At 42.4% G+C, this 9,923-nt stretch overlaps 1 protein-coding gene across 1 annotated transcript in view; it reads right to left on the reverse strand.

Moving 5' to 3' along the window:
* The window catches only part of BATF (basic leucine zipper ATF-like transcription factor), a 38,510-nt gene extending 30,049 nt beyond the window's left edge, over positions 1-8,461 (reverse strand). Inside the window, exons 1-2 of the mRNA XM_007941353.2 lie at positions 8,399-8,461; positions 6,077-6,181 (exon numbers count right to left, since the gene is read on the reverse strand). Of these exons, the coding sequence (XP_007939544.1) occupies positions 6,077-6,181; positions 8,399-8,461 (168 nt within the window). The remainder of the gene's footprint in view (positions 1-6,076; positions 6,182-8,398) is intronic.
* Positions 8,462-9,923: the final 1,462 nt, after the last annotated feature.

A 9,923-nucleotide genomic window follows, 5' to 3' on the forward strand; every position in this document is an offset into this window, starting at 1 on the left:
CCTTCCTTCCGAGGAGTGGCTGGTGGGTTTGAACCGCCAGCCTTCTGGTTAGCAGTCAAGTGCTTTAGCCACTATGCTACCAGAGCTCCCAATATTGTATTAGTTATTGTAAAAAGTCAAGGAAAGGTTTATATATGGAAGAAAATATTCTTTGTTGGTTACCAGGGGTGGGAGGGGTGGGGTGGGAGCACTGCTAGATAGGTAGAGACAAGTATTGATTTGGGTGAAGAAAAGGTCAATGTACCAAATGTGAGTGATCAACACGGTGCCATTGAAGAAGAGGATGACAGAGAGAGAGATGCATGGGAGGTACAGACAACAAAGATGAACCCTTTTGCACATACAGTGCCTCTTTGTCAGTGAAGGCAAACATTGATCTATGGGTGGATGGATGGGTGGACAGGCTGAACTATCAGGTATGTCTATGCAGGGGGAGTGTACCCAAGACCTTGTGTAGGGTTGGCAGACAATGTTTCTACAAGTATATTTGTATGTTCTGTAAGAATTTCCAGATATATAGTAGAGCTGATAAGGGACAAGGTTGTAGTCACTTCTTGGCCACAGTCAGATGCCCAGAGGGAGCGAATAGTTGGACCTGTGGTCTCGGGACCATAGTCACAGAGGACATCAATCTCAGTTGACATAACATACTACACAAAAACATTGTTCCACATCCAACTTTGGCGAATAGTGACTAAGATCTTAAAAGTTTGCAAGCAGCCATCTAGATGCAACGAAGGGTCTCTCCTTTCTCTCCTTGTTAAAAAAAAAAAAAAAAGAGTACAGACATTTGATAATCTTTCTAAATTAGCACATTCAGAACTCATTCTTTTTTGACAGCTCCACAGTGTTCCACTGAATGGAAGAACCAAAATTTATTTAATCTACCCCTTACTGATGGATATTTAGCTTGTTTCTAGTCTTCATTATAACAAACAATGTAGTGGTGATTATCTTTACATGTTCATAATTGTGTAATCCATAGGTATGTTTGTGAATAGATTCCTAGAAGTAAAATCATTGAATTGCTGTTACAGAGCAGGTGTATTTACAATTTAAATTGTTGTAGGATGGACAGGATCAGATTGCCCTCTACCAGAGCTGTACTGATGTACACTCCCAGTAGCAGCAGGTGCTGCTGCCTGCTTCTCCACTGCCATGGCGACATCATGTATTGGCAATATTTTCATCTTTGTCAGTCTGGCGGGATATCTTTCTGTTGCTTTAATTGGCATTTCCCTATCTAAGTGAAGTCTACTATGTTTTCACATATTTATTTTTCTTTTTCTGTAAATTGCCTGTTCATAATCATTGCTCATTTTTCTCTTGGGTTGTTTTCTTATTCAAAAGAGCTTTCATATATTAAGTAAATATGCTTTCTTTGGGGGTGGTGGTGCAGATATTTTTCCTAGTCTGTAATTTGCCTTTGATTTTGTATATAGTATTTTAGGCTACATAGATATTTTAACTTTTTATGTAGTTATGTACATCAACATGCTTCTTATTTATTCAAGGTTTTATATTTTATTTGGAAAGGAATTTTTCACTCCAAGATAAATTTTAATGCTCATATTTTTTCAAAATATCTTTTTTTTTCTTTTATTCTGTGTATGTGTGTTGTATAAGAAATGAAAGATTCAGGTTTTTTCCTTTCCAAATGGCCTAATCAGTTGTCCCATTTCTGTTCAATAAAATTTAGCATTCATTCACTGATTTGAAATGCCATCCTAGTCATTTTGCATTTGTACTTGTGTCTTAGGACTTGGCATTTGTATCTGGGTCTTAAAATTTGAGTTTGTATTTAGGTATATTTCTGTATTCGATTTTGTTCAGTGGTCTATCTTTTCCAAATTGTATTGCTATTTCTAATTTTTTATTTTTAATGTACTATTAAAATGTGATATATGTATTTATAATTCACTTTAATATCTTGTCCAGCTAATCTTCACTCATTACCCTACTTCTTTAGAATTTTCATGACAATTCTCACGTGATTCTTTTTCTACAGGAACTTAGAATAGCTAATCTAGTTCTCCCCCAACTCCCAGAAAATCCTACTGGGTTTTTAATGAGATCACATTAAATTCATAGATTAAATTAAAGAAAATTACTCTCTTTCCATATATTTATTTTTTTAAGTAGCTTAGTATAATTTTAAAGTTTTTTTTTAAATTAAATGTGCCTATTTTTATTAAATCTGTTCCTTCCATTTGCTGTTGTTGTTACTGTTGTTTTGCTGCTGTTGCTATTATAAATGGACTCTTTCCTTCCATTAAATTCTAATTGGTTATGATTTACATATAAGAAATTTATTACTTTTTATATTAATTTTAAAATGGATATAATTAATTTTAATCATTTTTAATTTTCTTCAGATTATTTTAAATCCAATCATTAGCCTCTGGTATCTTTTAGAAATTAACTGGTCAAGATGCAGCTCTCTCATTTTTAATCAATAGCTTGATAGACCCCATAGTTGTCTATGGGAGAAAAGAAATTAAGTGTAATAGGTGCTGTGTGAAATGTTCCGCCAAAGAAGAATTAAAATAGAATGTGCACTCAGTTTGTTGATATCACAACTGTGAAAAGAAATCATTTGACCCAGTTTGTGCGAGGAGTAGTCAATGCTGGAATTCTTATAACATTGGGATGTGGTTAAATACCATTGTCAAAAGTTTCCTTCCCTACTCTTCTATTTTGAAAGCAATGGACAGCATTTTGGTGCAAGCTATTTATAGGTTAGCTATTGAAAATTTTAAATAGTAAGCATCTCACACTGTCACTAGAGAAACAAAATAACTAGTTTTGAGAAAATTAGGTATTTTAAGAGAGATGATAGTGACAAAAGTTGAAATCAAGAAAACAACCTTTCCCCAGCGTATGTGAGGCTACAACAGAACCAACATGGTCTTTATTTGATATTGTGCTCTTGGTAGCTTCAAAATGTTGGTCTTTCGAGTATTAACAGCTGAGTCTTATGGCTATGTCTGAGGGCCGGAGAAGGGTTATTGAACCTTAGCATATGGAGTCAAGTATAAAAAGGAATCAAGGACAAACCAAGCACTCAACCTAAAGAATGCTGGTGGTAAACCAGAAGATTCTCTACCTGAATCACAAACTTAATTAAGGGGATAATGGATGGAGAAGATAGGTGATTATCATCTGAGAGGAAATGAACATTTCCGACCACAGCCAAAAGCTCTGTTGTGATGGCAGCAGATTTACATGTTGCTGCAAAAACTTTCTGCCAAAGCCAAGAACATAAGTTGCATTGAATACAATCCCCAAGCTTGTTTGTAAACTCTGATGTGACACATTCACTAGGCAAAAAAAAATGAAGACCAACGCTATGGTGCTCAAAAGGAAGGTGGTGGGGAGGAGTTTGTGTCCAGATGTGGTGAAGATGGAAAGAGTCTAGAAACTAAGGCTGGGTATGTGGGTGTAGACATTGTAACAGCATGACTCAGGGCTCCATGGATCCCAATGTAGTCACGACTAGGACAATCAGATGGGCTCAGTCTTTTGGTTCTGACTCTTATCTTACAGAGAGTGACAGCTGTATCAGAGTTGAAAACCTTGCCACACCAAAGAGATAAATGTCAGCCTCATTGGTATGCCCTCAAAGAGTTGAATAAAGACTTGTGGGTTGGATTTACAGGGATATAGGCACACAGCTCAAGACAGAGAAGACTCCTCTGTTTGTATGTTAGGAGAAAGAGAGCTCACCATCACTACAAGTGACCAGGCATGAGATGGGGACTATTTGCTGGATGTGCTGCAGAAAATCCTCACTCATCAAAACTGTATCTGAACTTTCCAACCTTTAAGAAATCTTTCAAAACTGAGATTCAGTGATTTAAAATATATATATATATATATATATATATATATATATATTTGTAGTTGTAAATGATTATCAAAATAATAATTATTACTATTGTTATACTTAAACTTTTTGAGTCTTTACTATATACCAGGCTTTGTGTTGAGCTCTTTATATGCACTCTTTCTATGAGGTAGTTACCATCATTTTTCATTTTACAATAAGCAAACCAAGTCTAAAGGAGATTGAGAATGTCTCTAAGGTCTGCCATACAGATAGTAAACTGCAGAGCTGGGATTCAAAGACTGTTTGGCTGACTGCAACACTACCAGCCTATACTTAACTTCTACTTTTTTTCTTTTTTTTTTACGAAAGTGTAAAATTTATAACAGATTGTTAGTGTCAGAACACTGTCTAGCTGAATGAAAAAGTTTTTTCTTTTTAATTTTTATTTATTTTTTTGTTTGCTCTACAGAATATTGAGTTAGACTCAGAGACAAAGTTAGTGATCACAGATTTCAAAGCTTAAAATAGTAAACTGGAGTGTTGTGAGACCCTAAGCCATAATGAACTCACAGAAACATTTATAGGAGTCATCAGCAACTTAACATTCAGACTCCCGACTGCAGCTATCAAAGGGCGGTACAGACTTCATGTTGACTCATTCTTTTTTCCAATTCAACAATTATTTATGAACTTCAAAATTACGTTAGTGTGCAACGGGGTACATACAGAATGCATTTCAAGTAAAACACAGACGTCCATCAGAGGTGTTGATGCAACCCGCTGTTTCCCTCAAAACTAAATTCACATTTAGGATTTTCAAATGACATATTTTTTCTAAAACTTTATCTTATTTATTCTTGATAAAGTTAAAACACTTAGTGATTGCCATCTTAATATTTCAAATAAGTACAAGCTATTAATTTTGGCACTAATTTCACTATTACAGTAAAGTTGCCTTTTTACCATTGAAATGAATTACTAGGATACTCAAAAACAAACCAAACTCACTGTCATCAAGTTGATTCCAACTCATAGAGACCCCCATTGGGTTTCCAAGCTTGTAAACCTTTATGGAAGCAGACCACCTCATCTTCTTCCACAGAGTGGCTGGTGGGTTCAAATCACTGACCTTTGGTTAGCAGCCAAATGCCTTAATCACTACACCACCAGAGTTCCCAGAGTTATAGGAGTATTTCTGGAGGAAGAACAGGAAGGTGGAATTGCTAAAGGAAGGGATGATGGAATGGAAGAGGAAAGGAGCAGTGAACAAGCCATTTGAACAAGAACCAAATGAAGGGCCAGACTGGGAGTAAGGGGATAAGGTGGTGAGGTATGGGAGGCAAGGAGGAAGCATTGCTTAATGAGACTCACAGCCATGACTCAGAAGCACTGATAGGGCTTTGAGCCATTGATGGAATTGCAATTCACCACTTTACAAGCCAAGGTCCCCATTCCAGATCTGCCTTTTCTTTCTCTGCATTCCCTCCATTGTATCAGTCACCTTTACATTTCCCACAGTCCTGAACGCAACACCCAGCACAAACTAGATGCCTTTCTCTAGAAAGTTTGGAACCAGAGGTAACTCAACCAAGATGGTGACCATCCCAGATAAATGCACTAAAAACTATATCTTATATAGACCCCTTGGGATATCATTAAAGATAGACATCTTGAAATAAAATTTTAACGATGTCCAAGAAAGAAGAGTAAGGTGCAGCACTATGTAGATCTCCTTGCCTCAAATGCAGAGCCCAAGGGGGCTTCCCAATTGTCCCTGCAAAGGTGAGACTATGTGTAATATCAAGCAATGCTTGATAATGGGCTTCCCCAGAGCACTTAATGCTTTCTAAATTCCTCCTGAGATAGTTCCGCCTTCTACTCCCTGCAGCTCATGAGGACAGAGCCCTCTCTGGCTGCTTCTGCTTGCTCTACTTTCTACCCAGCCTCTGGACTTCCCACAGTCAACTCATCTAGTCCTCACGCCCTCTTGGGGGCCATGTAGAATGGCTCATTCCTGCCTGTTCAACCTTCTGGCCCAGGCCCTGCTCCAGAACCTTCTCAGTACACTCATGGGAGAGCCTCCCCTCACCATTCCACCCTCCCACAGCCCTCACCCGTCCACATACCCTCCCCACATGCACATGCACATGCTCATGCAGGTGGGACCAAGGCTACGGTCCAAGGGCCCACGGAGGCAGGGAGCACAGTCTAAGGCTCAAGAGGATGATGGAAGATCTGAACACTCACCAAATGGAGGGTATCTGCTTTCTGTGTCTGCCTCTGCCGGCTCTTTTGGGCAGCAATGCGATTTTTCTCCCTTCTCTGAACTTTTCTCACATCATCCGACGAGTCCTGGGAAGCAGAAACCATGAGATTTGGATGAACTTGCTCCTCTCTTCTGCATGAAATCAGGATCTCATGGTGCTGGGTGTCCATCCATCCATCCACCCCCCTTCCATCCATCCATTTCCTCATCTCTACATCCACCCATTCACTCACACGTCCACCCACTATTTACCAAAAGCCTGCACCCAAATGAGAACTCTTCTCCACACCCTGTCATGCTTCCTCAGGTCTCTGTGAGTTTTTTTTTTTTTGCCAAAAGCTACAGGAAGAGAGTAAGAGAGACCTCTAGCCCTCATGGGGGCTGTATTTAGGTTAACATGGTTAAGGTGATGAAATGTATTTCACCTCCTCTCCTCCTCCTCCTCTGAGGCTGCTCCACCCTTATCCTCTCACTGCCTGGCCCAGAGCTTTCTTGATGTTTCTTTTATTATTCCCATTTTATATGTGAGGAAACTCAGGTTCAAAGAGCTTGCCCAAGAGCTCACAGTAATCTGGGAATTATATCTTCCAATGCTAAGTCAGGCACCCCTGAGTAAGCCAAGGTGCCCCCCTCACTAGGTGCCTCACTGGTTAGTACCTGTGCAGTCTTTTGCTGCATCTCTGGGCTGAGGTTCCCATCCCAGATCTGCCTTTTCTTTCTCTGCATTCCCTCCATTACATCAGTCACCTTTACATTCCCCACAGCCCTGAACACAACGCCCAGCACAAACTAGATGCCAAAGAGTGTGACTTTAGTGGTGGAGATCTCCTGGCTGTGGCAGGTGGTGCATGGGTGCTTGGGAGGATAAGGAGGCTTTCGGGTGTTTCTCTAGGTACACCCTATAGATGGGCATGTTCTCTGCCTAGGCAGAGAGGTTAGTTAGCTCCAACTTTCCCCTAGATTCTGTGTAGGCGTCTGAGTGAAAAACTCCTGCACCTTCCACCTCATTCCCTCTCACATCCCCATAAGCTAGTGGACTACGGTTCCCAGGGTGAGACCCGGTGCTCACAGCACAGTCTCACCAACACATCCAATACTCCAAGGCCATTGCGGTAGGAGGGCATGGGGTTAGATAGGAAGGAGGTACTCTTCCTCTGAGGGGCATGGGGAACCAGGTTACCACAGAAACCGTGAGTAATTTCCTTCCCAAGAATACAGACTTCCAGGCAGTCTGAGCCGCTCTGATACCATCTTGAGCTTAGGACTGGATTGCATGCCCTTCAGAGGTCCCGCCAGGATTGCTCCTGACCTGCAGCTCTTCTGTTAGATGTTTATGAGAGCTGCTACATTATATAGGATCCTCTTTTGGCTGCAGCATTTGGAAAGCCCTCCAATGATAAGGAGAGAATACAGTTTTCAAAGTGGTGAAGAAGACTTTAAGCCACTGATGAATTGGATGAGAAAGAGGAGGCCTTCTTATAGAGAGAGATGTTGAGGAGTCTGATGAAGAGAAAGCCCCAGAAGCTGGGAGCCAGGCAGGGTGACCCATTTTGGGGCAACCTTCAAGCTGAATATTCTTCATTTATATGTCACAATCTAAGCGACAAATGCTCCTAGAATCCCTACCTCACATTCTCTGGTTTCTCCAGGGCTGAGGTGAGCTACTTGTGAATATCACCAAGTCTCCAGAACCACCTTCTGATTTATTTCCTTGCTCGTGTCCAGAAGCTTCAGGGGAAGGAGGTATTGGCTGCGGTCCCAGCATCCCTCTTCCCTGCCTGTGCTAGCAAGAGGGCAGCACCTCACAGGTCGTTCTCTGCAAGGCTGGCTTCCTCCTCCTTCTTTCTTGTTCTTAATTTTTAACAAAACTTTCGATGGACCCCTTTTTGCTCTTGCCCTACTGTTTCTCCCCTGGGGAACCACCTGTTCAGGATTTGGGTTACACATGCCAGCATCCCAGCTTCGTGCTCCTCCTCACACTTTGCCCTGTGAGACCCTTTTTGTCTGAGAGACCAGAGGTCTTTTATGCTCTTGGCTTCCTAGAAAGCTTCATGGGGTAGGAACCACAGTGGGGTGGAGGTGATGGGCCACCAAAGGGATTTTGGCAAAATGGGCAGAAGGATGAGAGTCTCTGCCACTATGCACAGCTCAATTGCAAATACCACATCTTAAGTCTCACAGAGAGTTGGTGCCATGGGCCACTTCCTCACTCTCTGGATTCCTGGGCAGGACAAGGGAGCCGTGCCCTCTTCCTGCCCCCCAGGATAACCAGAGGGTAGGAGAGGGGGTAAGAGGAACACTACCTGTTTGCCAGGGGGAGGAGAGCGGCTGAAGCTGGAGTCGCTGCTGTCAGAGCTGTGAGGCATGGCTGAAATCTTCCGGGCTCTACCGCACAGCCCCAGACGCTTCTGGGCCCTCTTGTCACCAGCTGGCTTCCCTTCCTGATTGCCCCCTGGACCACCAGCCCACCAGTTCCACAGGTCTCTCCTCTGCCCGCCCTGCAGCTACCTGCGACCCCTGTGTCCTCCTCACTCTGGGGCGCAGAAGCACTGCCCCCCACAGTGACATGTCGCTAGCTTTGCGGCTTGCTTGCTCGCTCTCTCTCTTGTGGTTTCTGGTAACTTACGCTGGAAGTCACATGGGCGGAAATTTAAACAACTTAGAAGTTAACTTGAGAGAAAATACATATCTGGGAAAAGACCTACAGAATTATGTGAAAGAAAAAAAAAATACACAAAACCCTTCTGACAGTTTGAAAGGCAGAGCAGCTCTCTTCCATTGATGAAGATAAAAGAGAAAAACAGCTCAGGCAGGGAAAAACCCCAGCCAGAATTAGCAAGTCAGTCTTCTGTCAACAGGGGCAGAGAGGAGAGGACAAGTGGGAAAGAGTTTCCATTGCCACACGGCTCGGTTTTTATACCAAAATAAAGCAATAAGCCTAGGATTTCTTTCTGTTTTTCAATTGAAAGCAGCCTGCCTGTCTTGTCTTAGTCTGGGACTCCCTTACTCCCCTTACGGTCCAGTTCGCCTTGGGGTGGTCTTGGATCAAGTGGCCAAGGGCACTGTCTTTTCCAAAACACCAATGGGGAGAGGCATGTGGGGAAGCAGACCACGCAGGGGACACTCTGGAGTTGATGGTCTACGAGTACTCATCATGGTACCTCCTGGCAGGGCGCTCACACTCTCTCTCCAGAAAGGTGCCCTCTAGGCTGAGCGTGGAGTCCCTGGGTGACACAGTTAACACATTCAGCTGCTATCTGAAAGGTTAGAGGTTCGAACCTACTCAGATCTCCAGGCCTTTCTTCTGAGGCACCTCTATTTCTGGAAGGTGATAGCCTGAAAACACGATGGAGCACAGTTCTACCCTGACACATGTGCAGTCACCAGGAGTCAGAGTTGGCTTGATGGCAACTGGCACTGGTATGGTAAGGGTCTTTCAGAAGCTCAAGATTGGCCTTGAACTTTTAAGATTCTTGAATGTCACCAGGTCTGAGCCCAGAATGGAGAAACAATAAAAGCTGAGGAACAGGGGAAAAAAAAAAAAAAAAGCACTGTGCCTGGTGTCAGATCAACAGGATGTGAATCCTGACTTTACCACTTAGAATGTCTATGGCCGTGGACAACTCATTGGAGCTCTATGACCCTCTTGTTCTCATCTGTCAATGAGGAATGTAAAACCTGCCCTGCCTACCTCTCATACACATAGCAACTCCCAGCAACCCTACAGGACAGAGCCAAACAACCCCCCATAGAGTCTAAGGCCGGATCTTTACAGGGTTGCTAAGGGTAAGAACTGACAGCAATGGGTTTGGATTTTTTTTTTTTTTT

Source organism: Orycteropus afer, unplaced genomic scaffold, assembly GCF_000298275.1.
Source record: "Orycteropus afer afer isolate SDZICR_OR568_19922 unplaced genomic scaffold, OryAfe1.0 scaffold00079, whole genome shotgun sequence".
NCBI classification, from domain to species: Eukaryota; Metazoa; Chordata; class Mammalia; order Tubulidentata; family Orycteropodidae; genus Orycteropus; species Orycteropus afer.